The sequence below is a fragment of the Ailuropoda melanoleuca genome, chromosome 16, assembly GCF_002007445.2.
Source record: "Ailuropoda melanoleuca isolate Jingjing chromosome 16, ASM200744v2, whole genome shotgun sequence".
Classification (NCBI taxonomy): Eukaryota; Metazoa; Chordata; class Mammalia; order Carnivora; family Ursidae; genus Ailuropoda; species Ailuropoda melanoleuca.
This window is the reverse complement of record NC_048233.1, coordinates 56,663,197-56,682,159: the sequence shown is the minus strand read 5'-3', so window position 1 is coordinate 56,682,159 and position 18,963 is coordinate 56,663,197. Positions and strand designations below refer to the sequence as shown.

Genomic DNA, 18,963 nt, shown 5'->3' with positions numbered 1-18,963 from the left:
ATTCTCTTTTTATTAGTTTCAAAGTTGCCTCAAAACATGTGCTAAAGTGAAATGGTGATTAACTTTCCATAGGGTCCATGGAGGGAAGCTGGAGCACAGTGTGGGTGTGGAGAAGTGAATCTAAATTAAAACTAAGTTAGCAGCTTTCCTTTTATAATCATTGGCGATGGTTAGGGTTTCTGGGTACAGTGGGGGAAATTATAAGGAATGGAACTCAGAAACTAGCAATATTCCATCTCATAGAATTAAATGAGTATTAGAGCTGAGGAGTCAGAGGAACTTTGGACCTTGATTTTTTTTCTTTCTATCCTGGTTACTTCATCTGAAACCTCTAAGGACCATCTATAAAATAAATTCTCTTTTTTCTTGGATAGCCTGCAATCTAAAAAAATACTGAAAAATGACACTGAATTACTCCACAAGTATATAACCACATGGTTATATCATAATAACACTTATACTATTTATGACAGTTTACCATTTCTCCAAATCACTAAGTTTCTTGGAATACATCATTGTGATCAAAGGTGTGCCATTATATAAAAGAATTTAAGGTCATCTATTGATTACAGGTTTCCTTCCTTCCTTCCTTCCTTCCTTCCTTCCTTCCTTCCTTCCTCCCTCCCTCCCTCCCTCCCTCCCTTTCTTAATATAACAGTATCTTCTAAGATAGCCTGCCAGGTACAGTGCTCCAAATAGATTGACTGTGGCTTGGCAGATCCATTTAATAAAACCAATTGTTTTACATGCTTTGTGCATTTGCAAAATGGATCTAGCCATTAGATGTGAATATATTCAGTGCAGACAACCTAAATGGATCATTTAACCCATTAATTTGAGTCTTTAAGTTGGATGCTATACCAACCCTATCAATCAGATAATTATTCAAGTATCAATTCCTGTTGCTTGTGAGCTACATTCAGATTATTCAGGAGTGAATTTATCTGATTAGTGGTATTCCTATGTAGAGACCCAACTTCAATGATGATCACAGCTGTTGACTTGTTTTAATAATATATTTGTTTTCAAAATATACATGGGTTTATTGGTTCTACATGGCTGTTTTACTTTCATCAAATCCCCATTTTAAATGTGTATTATCTGCTTGCATATTTGTGCTTTGCAACCCTCTTGTCATCCAATTCCACTACCCAGTTTCACACAAAAAATCTTGCCAGGCATTTCAAAGAACTCAATTCCTAATTTGGAGTAATTCCAGCAGACAACCATAGGGATGTGTCTATAGAATGTAAAAAAAAATCTTGCCAATTGTGTCAGAAATTTAGTCATTCACCCAGATATTTTGTCTACATCATACCAAACATGTTTAGTGAATTCTGTTAACTGACTAAAAATCTGACATTGCTTTGACATTATTTAGACATGGTTTAAAATAATAAAACGAATGGCAATAAATACCCTCAAATAAATAATATATTCAGGTTGACACAGATTCCAACCTTAAAGTGACTCCCATTGGCCAACGTGGAACAGAACCTTTATGATATGTTGCAATTTGGATTCTAAGATTGCCAAGGATCCACAAAATATTTATCATACTCCAGTTGATTTCAAAACTAGATCATAGAAGTACTAGATACTCAATGAACCAGAAAAATTAAATGTTGTTCACTGCATTTGAGTTCAAAACTGAACAATTTATGCGGGGCAATTTACTGATAACAATGACTATTTATGACTGTGGATATCCATTTTAATTAGGTTATTGCTTAAGGATCATAATTGGCCTGGAATCTTTTGGAAAATTTGTAGACTACTTTATATAAAGTTACAGAAAATTGTGAAAAAGTTGCATGCTTTAAAAACTTAGTATTTCCATCAAGCCTGTGGTTGAAAAAATATGAAGACAATCATAAGTAGATGTTTTTTTAACACAGTTTCTTGATATTTACAGTATTTTTTCTTCTCTAGTTGCCCTCCCTTCAAAGTTGGTCAATTGTTTTTCCGGGGTTTTTTTCACCTCACATTCAGTACAAGGAGGCATTTGCAATTTCTGTCAAACAATACAGAAAAGACAATTAGAATAGTTAAAATAAATATTTGTTCAAGGTAAAAAGTAAAATCCTAACAACAGTATGTAAATTTTTATAGAAAATGAATGCTAGACCAAAATAAAATAAATGTAAATGTGTTAATACTTCTGTTTCATGGAAGTACATAAAATATCGTTTACAAATGGCAAGATATTTCAAAACCTATTTTGAGAAGACTTTAGCTAAACCATTCAACTCTGATTCATCTAACCCAAATGTTAGGAAATGTGTTAAGTGAAATGATCCCTAAGAATTGCTATGATATAATATTTTTGGTCAAATATAGATCACTACAGAAGGAAGTTCTGAATTAAGTTCCTGAATTGTGTTTGTTGTTTGTTTTTGTTGGGGATATGTACTTCTTTATATCTCCTCCGTTTCCCCACATCCTCTTTTTATCGTTTTTGTTCCATAAGGAATAGATGCATGTTTTTTTGTTATCTGTTTATTTTTGTTTTGTTTCTTGGTTGTGTGCGTGTGTGTGTGTGTGTGTGTGTGTGTGTGCGGGGGCGGGGGTGTACCTCCCTCACCCTTGTCCTTCTGAGTACTCAGATAATCAAACCAAAAACTTAGTGGCTGGCTCAGTGGTCATGGAAATCCAGGGGCACTAGATGGAGGACGTATCTTGTATCAGTCAATACAACATCCCTGCTTCAGCTAGAGAAAATCATTGTACCCAAAGGATTCAAGTTCTTTCTGACAAAATCAAAATAAACAAATGAAATACCTTTGGGGCAGTCACTGGCTCTGCAGTGGCATTGATTAGGGGAATGTCTTTGTGCTTTGTTGAGCAAGTCCTGCCCTCTTGTAAAAGCTGCAAATGAAAATAGATCAATGTAGTTAAATTAAATGAAGGAGGGATAGAAAAATTCCCTTGAATTCTTCCCACTGAGTAACTTCCTTCACCTTGATCCAAGCTGAAAGGGCAAACTAGGGACAAAATAAACTCATCACATCTCAAGGAGAGATCAAGCACTCACAGGTGGTTTGGGGATCTTAGTGGTGCTTACGAAAATCAGCTACTACAATGAAATTCCATTCCAGTGGAAAGTTCTTTCTTTGCAAAAGCAGTTAAACTGAAGTAAAGAATTATGAAACAACTGTATCTTTGATGCATCTGGACTCTAAGACTTCAATATGTCAGTGGTCCCTACACCTGCAGGAACATGAATATCGTAAGCCCGAAGCAATTTAAGCAGTATAATCATCAATCTGTCTAACAAGTCTAGCAAAAACTTCTCAGTACCTTAAAAAAGATTATATTTCTGAAAGTAAGATCTTATATTTCACTAACCAGGAATTCTCATCTTCTTTATTAGCCCCAACAATTTTGAAGAAGAATTGCTGGCAGTGTATTCCTATTGGGCTTCGTTTCCATTTTAACCAAGGTTAAAATATTGACCTTCCCTTCCTTCTCTTTCTCCCATGCTCTCTCCTTTTCTCCCTCCCTCCCACCCTCCCTCCTTCCCTCCTTTCTTCCTTCCTTGTCTGCTTTTCTTCTCTTCCGCCTTTCCATACTGTCTCTCATTCTTCCTTCCTCCATTTTTAAAATTCCTCTTTATTTTTTTTAAAGATTTTATTTATTTATTTGAGAAAGAGAGCAAAAGAGAGAGAGCGAGCATGAGTGGGGGGGCGGGGGAGAAGCAGGCTCACTACTGAGTAGGGAGCCCAATTCAGGGCTCAATCCAAGGACTCTGGGATCATGACTTGAGCCGAAGGCAGACACCTAACTGACTGAACCACCCAAGCATCCCTTCTTCCTCTTTATTTTAAACACATTTTCAAAGTAACTACAAAAACTGTTTACTGTAAGAATATGCTTCTTTTGGGGGGGTGATTTCTTCTACTCCTTTCCATATGTTCAATAGAACCTAGGAGTTGAAGAGTCCATGGCCACTAGGTAGCTCTGAACTTGAATAAGTCTGTTTCCCTGGTATCTGACAGCAGGGAGGAGACCTAAGTGGCCTTCAAACCCCAACATCCTATAAATTCTACAAGCAGATGACAACTAAAGAGGTTCTATAGGAGATTTAACCTACCTAGTCCAATTCAGATTTTAGAGCAAAGTGATTTTTATATGCTTCCTATTCTCGCACTGTATTGCTCTTAATTGAATACACATTATGCTCCTTATCATTCCATGCCTATATGGATGCCGGCCACCTCACCTTTGTCAAAGTCTCTCTCCATTGTGACATCCTGACAACCAGCTACTCATTCCCTTCCTAGCATGTCATTTCCATCAGTAGAAGCACTCAGTCATACTTCCTGTTCTAAAGGTACAATGCACATAAAAACTCTCACTTAACAGTGTTTTTATATGTATAAGCATGTCTAGCTCCTCCATATGTTGTAAGTTCCTTGAATATAGAGGTGATATTTATCAGCTGTACATCCCAGCTTGATGCCAGTAGATTACAAGGGGTCAATATGAAATCTCTGAACAAATAATAATGAAAATATTATTGGCTATGAAATTCATTGGCTATGAAAATATTTTAGTCCTTCAGAATTTTAATAAATGCCTGATTTTTTTCGTATGATCACATTAAGGTTTATTTGACTGAGACTCCAAAATGGTTACACAGAGCCCCTTTTTCTATATAAGCCTACGGTATGGTAGCAAAGTAAGATAACAACTACAACAATAGAAATCAGTAGTCAAAACCTTGACTACCTTATTCCAAAGAATTTTAGGCAGAGGCACAGAGGAATCTTGTACACTAACTAAGAAATGTGTTTGTTTTTATGTTCTATGGGTTTGAATTATACCTGGAATCTAAAATTTCCCTAGAATATTATAATTATTCTACTTTCATTGTGATAATACACTGGCTTGTGTTTTTATCATACTTGCATTCAGCCTTTAAAAAATTAACAAATAATTGTGTGAAATCAAGCTCAAAAAACATGATCAATGCAGAAAGTATCCTGCAAAGTATAAGCCCCAAATATATTTTAGGATAATGACATTTGTAGGTCATACACGTTTGGGGGAAAAGTTTATTTGAACATTAACCAGTTGTATTTAAAGTAGTTCTAAGACTTTAGCATGTAATTTCTTAAAGTTCTGGTCTTAAATGGCTCGTCCACATAATTATATACTGCGTGGTAATTCAGTCCTATGCCTATGGGGCTTGCATTTTTAATCTGCACTCCAACAATTCAAATGCACAGTCAAACTTGAAAGCCACTTCTTCACAATGCACACACACATTACAAATCTCTCAGAAGGACATATAAGAATTTCCCAAATCTATTTGACCTTAAAACCCTGTCTGTGGTTGAGCTCATTCTCATGAGGGAGATACTATAGGACTTGCAATGGAGTTTTTTCTTTCGCTAACGCAAGCACAGCCGACTATTTCAGACAAGCCTTTGATCATCTGCACAATGAAAACTTATTAAACTTCAACATTAAAGAAAATGTTATGTGGCTGAAAGATCGTTTGAACCCTTTTTGATACTTTCATCTTAAAATGAACACTACCTTTAAATTTATTTTTTTCTGTGCCTCACAGGCATTGTAGAAATTTCATGAGATGAAGTTCATAAAATTCTTAGTGTTTCTCAGAGCAGCAATAGATATAAGAGCAACATAATTATAACTTGCAGGTATCATGCCTTAATAAGCATCTTATCAACCCTGTAGCCTTTGATAAATTGGGCATTCACTTGGTGAAAACATAAAGGGGAAGTTTCTTCATGGAACCCTCTCACATTGGTTGCCAACATCGCCAAAAATTCCAGACAACTGTACTTAAGGAAGACAAAAAAAAAAAAAAAAAAAAAAAAAAGACACATTAGATAATTTTGCCTAATGGTTACAATGCCTCGGAGTAAAACATAGACTTGGTTTGAGTTTTAGCTCTGACGCCTATTCATTAGTCATCTTGATAAAATAACTCAATAAGTTACTTATCTCTGGGCCTGAATTCATTGGCTGTAAAATGGAGTTATTTCACAGAATTATTTTGAAGATAAAGTGAGAAAACATCCAAAAGTATTTAGTATAAATACTAACAAATAATAAAGATTCTTCCCTTTCTCCCTCTTCTACTATCTTTCATATTAGTATGATTACATACCAATAATTATGATGAGTTGACACTGACATTACATGAGGTATGGGGCAGAATATATACAATACACAAATACCTTTTTAAAATGTAATAATAACAGATAATCTCTTTCCCAGTTCTTTCTCCCAATGTCTTCTTGCTGTTAACACTGCTGGCTCTTCCACTGTCTTAAAATTCTCTGTTTAATAACCCTTGTCCCTTGTCATTTTATTATCTAATCTCTTTGTCCCCTTCATCACAACCACTCAAATTTACACATGAGGAGATCAACAGCTATATGATGTTCTCAAGGCCACAAAGGTATTGTTGCTACAAATAAAACCCATGTCCACCTTGCTGTAAATCTGAGATCTTTCCAAGATCCCATACTACCTTTTTCTCACATTATTATTTAACTTCATAACATCTTATATTTTAATTGTCATGTTACATTTTACAGTTTTAGCTAAAGACACAATTTTTAACAATAGTTCCTTGTATACTTTTCAAACATTCAACAAAGATAACTTAGTCAACAGTAGGTACACATCGGGGCCTGATGAATCAATGAGATGTATTATCCAGAAAAGAAAAAAAAAAATATGACTCTCGGTTAGTTAGGGTGACTAGGGACTTCTTCATGAAGGAAGCAACAGAGGAATTCATCCCTGGTAGTGGGTAGGGTTATTTGTGGCTGAGTCAGCGGGAGGAAGGAGAAGCTACGGTATTCATGGGGTGGAGGAGCACGTCAAAGGTAACAGTGTTGAGCTCAGCTGAGATGGTTCCTACTGAGAGATAACTAGAATAGGGACAGTTCATGGAAGAACTTGTAGGCCACGCAGTGATGTGTATACTCGATTTTGCAATTATGAAGAGACAGGTATATTGTAAATATCCTGCAATAATATGCCTACTTAGCTAAGGAAGTTTACAACTTAATGCTTTCTTTATGTGGGAATCTAAAGAGATTCATTAGAAAATCTTAAAAAAAAAAAAAGAAGAGAAAAAGAAAAGGGATGCCTGGGTGGCTCAGTTGGTTAAGCGTCTGCCTTTGCCTCAGGTCATGATCCCAGGGTCTTGGGACGGAGACCTGCATCGGGCTCCCTGCTCAGCGGGGAGCCTGCTTCTCCCTCTGCCTGCCACTCCCCCTGCTTGTCTGCTAGCATGTGCACATGCTCTCTCTCTCCCTGACAAATAACTAACTAAATAAATCTTAAAAAAAAAAAAAAAAAAAAAAGAAGATAGGGATTCATTAGTAGGGCTCTAAAGTGATCAGTTCATACAACACTTGCCTAAAAATGCCATCCCTCATTCAGGTCATGATCTCATGGGTCTCAAAAGGGGAGTCTGCTGGAAGATCTCGCCCTCTGCCCCTCCCCCGACTCGTGCATGCAGGCACACACTCTCAAATAAATAAATAAATTTTTAAAAAACAACCAATCCAAAACAAAACCCTCCATCCCTCAGCAGAACCTTCTTCCTTCCGCAAAAGTGTTGGAATCTATGCCATTTTTATAAGCACTTGTCATTTGCACTATCCTGGAGAGCACCAGGACTCATCAGGGCAGCTCCCTTTTCCTGACAGGAAGTTGAAACTTGGCTAAATTTTTCAGAAATTAGGTTTAAGTACTCAAATATCTGGAATTGGTGTTTCAGAACTTATTTCACGAGTCCATTACTAAATTAAATTATGCAACTGAAAGAACAACAAAAAATTCCTTATTCAAATGATTTGCATTCTGTCTGTGTCTGAAACTTCTATACTACATGTCATCAAAACATGTTAAACTTCTCATCACAACTCAACTCAAGAGATAGTAAATCTTGAGACTTTTTCCTTCATAGGCACTGGGCAGAATCTAAGAAAACCAACAACAAGAACAATACTTAATATAATTTAGTTGCTACATATAGATTCAGGAGAGGTCATTGCTTGAGGATTACGGTTATCTTGGCTTACAAAATTGAAACTTGCAAATGACAGCAGCTGACAGTCTTTCCATGGGTAAGTCTGCAAACCATTTTTTATTAAAATAATTCACTATGTTAGACTCTAATCTCTGTCTTTCAGAGATCATGGGGTTTATCCTTTTATTTCCTTCCTAGATTATTGAGCTAAACTATCCAATTCTCCTTTATCTTGTTCTTTCCAATCCATCTGCCACTCAGCCTCCAGAAATGTCTTCCTAACATATATTGCATCATGCCAACTCACTGCACAAAAAAATCAATCAAATCAAAACAAATTAGAAAAATATGACCCCATACACAAATCTGTGATTTCCCATTGCCTGTAAAGTACAGACGGCTGGGGAGATGAATGGGATGAGGGGTTTGGAGACTGTTTTCTTAAACAAGTGACATGTGATATAGGAGCATGGCCTTCAGACTCACCTTGATGAGCTACAGCAAAGCCTCAGAAGACAAATGACTGGGCATTAAGAGAAGGAGTCTCTGCTGTCACCTACCCAGGCTCATAGATTTTCTTTTTATTACTGTTGTTAAATACACACATATACAGAATTTTTTGTCACACTGAATTTTTTTTTCCCTCATTCCCCAATACTACCTAGAATAATCATTGACTTTAATTCTTTTAATTCTTTCTGGTACAACCTGAAATGGAACTGTCAAGCTTGGAAAAAAGGGAAAAGTGTTATTTTATACAAGAGATTTTATGACTACACAGAATAAGGTAGTGGTTACACCTGTGGGCTAAGAAGTCTGTCTTAACCAATGTTCACATCTTTAAATCTACGGCTTACTGGCTTCATGGTTTTTGATAAGTGATTCTTTTTTTTCTCAATCTAAATATCCATATTTATAAAACGTTAGAACAACATTAGTTAATAAATGTTTGTAAGGATTATGTAAGATAATGATTTAAAAAGCACTTAGCTCAGGACCTCTTACTACTAATCTCAACATATTGTAGTAGCAATGATGATAATGAAGGTAACGGTGAATTTGTAAACCACCTGGAATAAAGCACCTGATACATACGAGATACTCAATAAATCATGCCTATTGTTATGTCATAGCAGACTTCATGATGCTGTGTTTTCATCAAATAATTGTTTACATAATGATAATTGGTTCACATAGTTTGGAAGAAAAAGTAGTTCTACATGAACTTTTTCAGATGCATTTGCATTAATACAATACCATTCAACGTTTTTGTTGATTTTGAATAACACATAGCACATGAGTCTCTCTGTCTGCCTTTCCAGCTCTGAAACTATTCATCTCTTTATCTATCCATTCTTTTTCTTTTTTTAAAGATTGTATTTAAAATTTATTTGAGAGGGAGAATGAGAGAGAGAGAGAGAGAGAGTATGAGAGGGGGTAGGGTCAGAGGGAGAAGCAGACTCCCTGCTGAGCAGGGAGCCCGATGCAGGACTTGATCCTGGGCTCCAGGATCATGACCTGAGCTGAAGGCAGTTGCTTAACCAACTGAGCTACCCAGGTGCCCTATCTATCTGTTCTTCCACTGCCTCCCCCACTCCTGCCCTCTCTCCTGCCCTCTGTCTTCCTCTCCCTCTTTCTTGCCCCTCTCTCTCTTGTTCTCTCTCTTTCTTTCTTCTTTTTCTTCTTTCTTGTGGGATGTGCTATTCTGCCACTTTTCAATGAGCTACAACCATCTATAGAAGAACTGTTTATCTATATATGGTTTCCCTATAGAAGAATATACATGTTCATTTAAAAATGTGATTTTAAGTTGGAACAGTGCCTAGATACTTAAGCTCTTCCTTCCTTATCAATTTGAATTTCAAGTTTTCTTGACACAAGGGGAAAGTTCAGATGTCATTTTCCCTCATGCATGTATGATTAAAAAATGTAATTTTACTTGTGGAAGAATGGATAGGGATGTAACTAGCTTTGGTGAATAATTGATTAATGATGCAAGGTAACTATTTCTGTCTTAAGAGACAAAATAAATTTAAATAGTAATCTTGAGAATTTCATAGAATTGTGCAATCAAAGGTTAGCACAGGCCTTCAAAACATTCCATTTCAGTTAGGTAAAATTCAACCTGATTAGTAATATATGTATATCCAGAAACTCAAGTGACAAAACATGAAGACTGATGAGGAAAACATAACAAGTTCAGCTGCTTCAATATGCAGCTCACCTATTCAATTATACAGGAGACCTAGGAACGAGCACAGCTGGGTCTGTAAATTATGAAATGGGATAAGCCGTGAATACATCTTTATTAAAGCGATTATACTTATCTCTCACATACACCCCACACCGCCAGAATAATCAGTTTGTTTCTGGGCTTTTGAGCAACGGACACCCAACTAACTGACAAAATGTTATATTATGGCCAAAGATCAGGCAAAATAACAATAAAACTATGTAGTTGAGGCAAGTCCAGCTAATTATCTTGGTACATGGGAAAACACACAAATGTGGTGTGAAGACTGTAATGCGGGACATCCTAATAATTATGAGGAATTTTTTTTTTTAAGAGAAAGCATGAGTTCGGGGGAGGGGGGCAGAGGGAGAGAATCCTAAGCAGACTCCACACTGAGCATGGAGACAGACATGAGGCTCTATCCCTCGACCTGAAATCTCGACCTGAGCTGAAACTGTGTTGGAGACTCAACTGACTGAGCAACCCAGGCATCCCAAGGACCTTCATTTTAATATGGAGATACCAGGCTTTGGAGCCATGTGTAAATGAATTTGAGTCCCAACTCCATCTCCCACATCTGTGATAATGGGGTAAGTTAATGAACATTGAGTTTCCTGGACTTCAGCATTTTATAGAAGAATAAAGTTCAACATCAGGATTGTCAGCTTCAAATTTTGACACTGGAACAAATAAAGCAACAAACAAACACACTTCTATATTTCAACAGTGTTTTGGAAAAGAAAGGCCATTTTAATACTAAAAATACGCAAAGGATCCAGAGTCAAAGGAGATTATTCTTGAGAGGCAGAAGGAGACAGAGACAGAGAGAGATTAATTGATTGATTCATGGAAAATCCACTGATATTTTGTTATTTGACTCTTTATTCAATGTTCATTTTCCACATCTTTGAACTGTTAAAAACTTCATCACAGGCCAGCACTTGCCAGTGGAATGAAGTTTGGAAAATACCAATCTAGCCTCACTTTTTCCTCATTTGTAAATGTGGATAACAACTCTGACATTCAAAAGTGACATTCAAAAGTGAAATGAGATAAAACAGGCAACTTGGCTAGGTGAATGCAGTGAAGAATTAGGCCATCCTAGGTCAGAATTCCTTTAGCCCTTCTAGCTGCGTGGAATTGTAAGTTACTTCATCCTCCTGAGGTTCTGATGCCTTATGTGCAAGGCAGGCAAAATAATAACTCCGTGAGAGGGTTGTTGGAAGAGTTAGATTAAATTAAAAATATAGAATGGTTCCTAATGGAGTATCTTGCACATAGTAGGTTCTCAATTAAGTTTAGTTTCTATCCTTCCTCTCCCATCCTCAGCTTCTGTTTCCTTCAATCAAAATGTCTCTCTTTTGTCAATAAATATTTGGATCCTATGAGAATGGAAACACTGATACTCAGTCACTGTAATTTCACAACCCCGGTGTCAACACATTGACCCTGGTCATTAGAGAATCTTGATATTGCCAAAGGATTTGTTGCCGCCACCCCATCCCCAAAGTCTGTGGTCCTTCCTGTCTCATCCTTTTCTGTTTATGACTTAAAGGGCAAGAAAAAAATCTTATTAACCTACTGCTTATTATTCCTAAATAGCCTTAAACTTGGATGCCTTTAGTCTTCCTGTTTTGTTTTGTTTTTCCCCTCCTTAATTCAATATCTTCAGATCAATCTAAGTACTTTAACTTAAGGCATTTAGTTGTCTCTAAAGATTTTCATTATAGGGGCGCCTGGGTGGCTCAGTTAAGCATCTGCCTTGGGCTCAGGTCGTGGTCCCAGCATCCTGGGATTGAGCCCCACATCTCTGCTCCCTGCTCAGCAGTGAGCCTGTTTCTCCTTTTCCCTTTGAGCCTCCCCCTCACTCATGCTCCCTCTATCTCACTCTCTCTCAAATAAATAAATAAAATCTTAAAAAAAAAAAGATTTTCATTATGATACAGGCATCTCTTTGGCTTCAATGCAAATGTCCCATCTAGAAATTATGAAAACAAAGTCCTAGAATGACCTTTTTAAGAGGGCACTTTTAAGAGTTTAGCTAAATAGCCATAATATTGCTGCTTTAGCATCCATTTTGCATAGCTAAGAGGTCTGCTGGGGCTTGGAACTGACACTAACCTCTCCTAGGAGGGCAAGTCCTAGAAAACAGCCAGCAGGGTCACAAGAAAGTGTAAAATCCTGGTATGAATTCCCCAACACCCAGAGATAAGGTCTTTCCTGTCTGCCACCCTCCACCCCTGCCCCCACTTCTCCTTTTCAGTTCCTTAGATAAGAATCTCCCTCCTCCCCCTTCCTTAGATCTTACCAAGACTCCTGCTCTTTTTGGTTTAAACTGACCAGTCAGGCCTAGCCAAGGACTCCCAAAGCACTCTACCCACCACTCTACCCACCAACCCTAAAAAAACACAGGTCCTGCTGCTCCATCTGTTCCTGTCCCCTGCCTTGACCTCCCCATGTGCCCCAGGGACTTATGCATTGTACTTCCTACAAAACCTGTGACTAATGAAGTTCTTTATTTCACTTTCCCTTGCCTTGTGATCTTTCTTGAACTGTGGCTCACCATTTGGCAACCCAGGGCTCCCTCTTAACAAATGTTTACTTAACAAAAATCACAATGAGCTCTGTGACTGGCTTAGAAATCACTGGAAAGCCTATAAAAGGAAAATGGCTTCTTCTGCATTTTGTTTATTTTCAATTACACTCTATTCCTTCTCTCAGAAATAATGAATAATACTTCAAGAATTAAAGCAGATGGAATGATTTATCAGAAATTCATTTAAAGTCTTTGGGCTTACATCTCGAATCCTGCCGATCACTATAACTTTGTTACTGGTATTAAACATTTGTTTCTACTTCACAAGAGAGGTTAGTTATATCTCTTATGAACTTTCTCTAAAAACTAAAAGAACTCAAAATAACTAATGCAAAGGTATAACTGGGCAACCTGAAATTCTACCAATAAAAGATGCCTCTGGTAGGTACAGAAGTCCAGTTGATTCTACATATTTAAATAAAATATGCAACAGGTAAAAAGATGGATTTTTGAAATATTATAGAGAAAAAGATAGGAATTAAGTGCTGAGTTACTTAAAAACACAAATACATTTTGGCTAAGTTTTTCTATGATGCCACATTTTTGCACTAAATAAATTTGTCATATTTATTTCAGAATGATATTTAGTACTATATTTAATACTCCATATGAAATAGTTAAGCTTTTGAAAACCACAGCCCTAATTTCATAATTTTGGATATTTTAGAGAAATATTAATATGCATCTGCTAAATGAGCATTTTGCTTGGTCCTGAAGGAAATACTAATATTTTTATAGTTTCTGTCCCGAAATTATTATCTAGTGCAAAATAAGAACTCTGTACAAATAATCCATATGCAAAATGGACTGTAACACAGGATAAAATACATGTATAAACCAAGCACTATAGGAACCAAGAGGAGAAAGCCATTCTGTTTTCAGGGAAGACAGGAGGAGTCAAAGAGCTATTATTATTTTTTAAAGATTTTACCCATTTATTTGAGATACAGAGAGAGCAAGAGAGAGTGAGAACGTGAGGAGAGAGAGCAAGGGAGAGAACACATGCACGAGGAGGGTTTGGGGAGGGGCAGAGGGAGAGGGAGAAGCAGACTCCCTGCTGAGCAGTGAGCCTGATATGGGGCTTGATCTCAGGACCCTGGGATCATGACCCGAGCTGGAGGCATATGCTTGATGGACTGAGCCACCCAGGCGCCCTAGGAGTCATTAATAAGTTAACCATTGTTATTACCGTTTCTATGCAACTTAGGATAAGAACTAACACTTAAATGTACATTCTTGCAACTTTAAGTTGATGCTATACTGGGGTAATGTGGAGATTTATATCTATGTGCAAAGCGGAAACCTGTTCTGAAAACCTTATGCAACTATGTACCATTCTACATTATCTGGAGGCATGTCTGTTCCTTCTTGAAGGAACCACCATAGCACAATAACAATGCGTTGCATGAAGCCAACCTCTTCAGATGTCCGATGACGTGTAGCCCAGAATGATAATGTTGTGTGGTCTTTAAGCCCAGTTACAGCAGGGCATGACTTTCTTGGAAAGTTTTGTTAGTGCAGCATCTGCCAACGACTCATCAGGTCCATCAAATACTACACAGTGAATACTGGGTATAATAGCAAACTAGGATTTCTTAAATCTCTGCCAAAATTGTTTTAGCATAAAAAAGCTGGCATCCTTTTCTACTCACAGCTCTAGGATTTATTTTCTGCACATTTTCCCCTCTCATTTCCCTAGTCAATACTCGCTGTTAAATAAACTCCCTTTGGTCAGGGACTTGCAGCAGGTGTAACAAGAAGAAACAGAGCTGGTGCTCTCGATGCTAAGCAGAAGCCATTGTGCTTTTCATGTTCTCAGCACATTAAGAAAAATTAAGTGTGTGCTACCTATAGGAGTCGGAAATATTGTGAAACATATTTACATTAGCATTAAGTCTTAATCCCTAAGTGAAAATTAAAATTGAATGCTCAATGTTTTTAATTCTCGGTATGCTATTCAATAATATGAGACACATTTGCAAACTTCAGACAAACGGATGGAACAGGTACATTTTTAGCTTTCTCCCTGTGTCTCCAATATTATCACGTAAGTAAAGCCTTTTTCAAAATAATTTAAACATACACCAAACTGATAGTTCAATATGCTGTTAAGCTTTAGTGATCTACTTAAAGTTTTCTAAGTCTACTAAAAAAAGGGGGAGGGCAAAGAATCCAGAGGACTTTTTCCTAGGTGACCCCTTCTGGCTTGCATAGGGCAGGAAATAGAATGAACCCACAAAGATATCTAAGAAAATGTATAGTCTCTAATTCCAACTTTGGGACCTTGGCATTGAAGATATGGAGACCTCGAATATTAAAATTACAAAGCAGCTTTTTTAGAATGAACTAATAAGGACATTGTAATATAATTGAATACTGTGTATTTAATTTAATATCATATATAATCACCACGACAAACCTGTAAGAAATCGACATCCAAGTTTCTCAAAATGTTTGCCAGGAAATACTGACGGAAGAAAATCTAGGTGGGTTTATTAAAACAATACACATTCCTGGGATGTGCCCCAGATCTCCCGATTAATAATTTATGGCAGTGAAACTTTACCATAAGCAGTTTTACCAGCTGACCTGGTGATTCATAGGCATGTAAAAGTTTGAAAATCATTGATCTACATTATACAGATAAGGGATCTGGATTATAAAATCACTTGCCAAAAGTGACATGTTAGGAAATAGAGAAGCTGGCATCCAAATCTAGGTTTTATGTAATTTCAAGGCTTTCTCTGCTATATTGTTTAGTATCAGGTGTACGTACCAACAGGAATCGTAATGCAACTCTTTTGCTATTTATTTACTAAGAGATTGCATGCACACCCGTCGGCTGTTAATGATCACAAAATCCTGGAATTGAAAGAGATGCTCACATGATAGTTCTTCATTTCCCAAATGCATCCAGAATAGTTGTGTTTCATTATTTTTTTAAAAGATTTATTTATTTATTTATTTGTTTGAGAGAAAAAGATAGTGCATGGTGGAGGGGAGGGCGGAAGGAGAGGGAGAAACAATCCTAAGTAGACTCCGCATTGAACATGGAGCCTGATGTGGGGCTGGATCCCATAACCCTGAGATCACGACCCAAGTGGAAACCAAGAGTCAGATACCCAACTGACTGTACCACCCAGGCGCCCTAGTTTTTCATTATTCAATCATACAATATACTATGTCTTCCAGTGGCTAATTCTGTGTTCATCATTAAGAGTTCACTTTTATATTTGATTGAAATATTCTCTTTCTTATAGCTGTTTTCACTGGCAACATCTGGGTCTGCCCTGGAGAATACCACTGAATAAGACTGCTCCATATTTCACATTATAGCTTTTTCTCTTTTGAGAAGTTAATTAAAATATACAGTTCAAAAATATCTATTGAGGTTTTAAGTGAAAGGCATAGCTTTGCATAAAGGAATGGAAAGTGATAATTATTGAGGACCTGCTATGTGTCCATGATAAATGACGTGTTAAGCTGGACTGTCTCACTGGAACCTTTAACAAGTTATATAAGGTAGGCAACATTTATCTCTCTTTGTCAGAGGAGGAAAATAAGTCTCAGAGGGGTTAAAATAGTCATGATTACACATCAGGTAACTGGTTGAAACAGAAATGAAACCAATCAACATTATATACTGAATTTCCTCTTGAGCCTTTCCCCTCAAGCTTTAGTAGACACACTCCATTTATTGCTGTTGAACTTAGTAGTGTCATTTCTAGAATGGAACATGCTTTATCAGTCTCAACTGATAAGCAAAATCAGATAAGGGATTTCTGTTCCTTATTCTGGATATAGTATTACAATTACTTGAAATTAACATTGCAATTTCATGTAGTTGTTTTGCAAATGTCATCACAGTTTGAATAGAACTCATAGTCTTTAATCTGTTACAAGATAAATATACAAAAATTAATCCTATCTAAATGCTAGCAATTAATCTAGAAATGAAATTAAGAAAACAACTCCATTCCTAATAATATCAAAAGGAATTTAAAAATTAAGAATAAAGAAAACAAAGGAAGTGCAAGACTTGTAAACTGAAAACCTACAAAATATTTCTGAAGGAAATTTCAAAAGATGTAAGTAAATGGAGAGATAACCAACATTCATAGATTGGGAGAATCAAAATTGTAAGATGACAATTCTCCCCAAATTGATCTATAGGTTCAATGAAAATTCTGTCAAAATCCCAACAAGTTTTTTTTATTGTAATTGAAAACCTGAACCTAACATTAACAAGGAAACGGAAGGTATTCAAAACAGCCAAAGCAATCTTGAAAACAACAACAAGGTAAGGGGTCTTTAACTTTCCAATCTCAAACTTGCCATAAAGCTACAGTAATTGAGAAAGTATGGTACAGGTTTAAGGGTACACGTATAGATCAATGGAACAATTGAAAGTTAAGAAATGAATTCAGATTTGTAGTCAATTATTTCGACACATGTGCCAAAGCAATTCAATAAGAAAAGTATATTCATAACAACAAATTTTTTAAAAAATTTGTTTGTTTATTTATTTATTTATTTTGGGAGGGTGGAGAGAGCATGAGTGGGGGAGGGGAGAGGAGCAGAGGGAGAAGCAGATTCCCCATTGAGCAGGGATCCAGACCCAGGGACTTGATCTCAATACCCCAGGGGCTTGATTCCAGGACCCGGGGATCATGACCTGAGTGGAAGGCAGACGTTTAACAGACTGAGCCACCTGGTGCCCCTACAACAAATTGTTTTGAAGACTAAGTCAGCTCAGTATCAATATGCAAATAAATGAAAATAGATCCTTATTTCACATCATGCAGAAAAATTAACTCAAAATGGGTCATAGATTTAAATGTGAGAAATAAAACTAGAAACATTTTTTTTAAGGAAGCATGGAAAAATCTTTATATTCTTTGGTTGGGTAAATATTTTTTAGATAAACCAAAATCATGATCAAGAAAAGAAAAAGAAAAAGTGATAAATGGACTTTACTGAAATTAACAACTTTTGTGTTTTAAAATACACTAAGACTACTGTTTGCCCTCTGACATATAAACATGTTGGAAGTTGCCACTTTCACCTCAAAATAAGAAAAAAAACCTGATAATCAATAATTTTCCTTAGATCTGTCAGAGAATTGGGGTCACCAGACAAATCATCACCCCCAAAACTAGAGAGATAGGTACATACACAGAATATAGACAAATTTACCTGAAGTAGAAGCCCAGGGACCCATTACCTTCTGGGAACACTTAAAAGTGTGAAATCTCAAAGGATTATGAAATGGCTCCCTCCCCCACACCATAATGGCATATGAAATGTGATTACAGATGAAAGAACTGCAAAGTTCAGACTCTATTAAGAAGAGTCTAGGGAAATCCGAAGAAGAGTCTAGGGAGAAAAACAAGGACATCAGCAGAAATTAAGGCACAAAAACAGACAGGTAGATCAATGGAACTGAATAGAAAACCCAGAAATGGACCCACAACTATATGGTCAACTAATCTTTGACAAGCAGGAAAGAATATTCAATGGAAAAAAGACAGCCTTTTCAACAAATGGTGTTGGGAAAACTGGACAGCAATATTCAGAAGAATGAAAATGGGACCACTTTCTTACACCATACACAAAGATAAATTCAGAATGGGTGAAAGACCTAAATGTGAGAAGGAAACCCTCAAATCCTAGAGGAGAATACAGGCAGCAATACAGCCTCTTTGACCTTGGCCATAGCAACTTCTTAGTAGACACATCTCCAGGGGTAAGGGAAACAAAAGCAAAAATGAACTAATGGGACTTCATCAAGATAAAATACTTCTGCACTCCAAAGGAAACAATCAACAGAACTAAAATGCAACCTTTGGAATGGGAGAAGATATTTGCAAATGACATATCTGATAAAGGGTTAGTATCCAAAATATATAAAGAACTTAATCGAACTCAACACCCCAAAAAACCCTAATAATCCAGCTAAAAATGGGCAGAAGACATGAACAGACATTTCTCCAAAGAAGACATTCAGACAGCTAACAGACACATGAAAAGAACCTCAATACTACTTGTCATCAGGGAAATACAAATCAAAACCATGATATACCACTTCATATCCCTCAGAATGGCTAAAAT

General features: G+C 36.7%; 1 protein-coding gene across 3 annotated transcripts in view; it reads right to left on the bottom strand.

Annotated features, from left to right (window-relative positions):
* Positions 1 to 640: 640 nt before the first annotated feature.
* LUZP2 (leucine zipper protein 2) overlaps positions 641 to 18,963 on the bottom strand; it is a 466,696-nt gene continuing 448,373 nt past the window's right edge. For all 3 annotated transcript variants that reach the window (XM_019793075.2, XM_034645484.1, XM_034645483.1), the window contains 2 exons: positions 2,782 to 2,868; positions 641 to 2,014 (listed from right to left, as the gene is read on the bottom strand). In XM_019793075.2, coding sequence (XP_019648634.1) covers positions 1,910 to 2,014; positions 2,782 to 2,868 — 192 coding nt within the window. In that variant the 3' untranslated portion in view covers positions 641 to 1,909. The remainder of the gene's footprint in view (positions 2,015 to 2,781; positions 2,869 to 18,963) is intronic.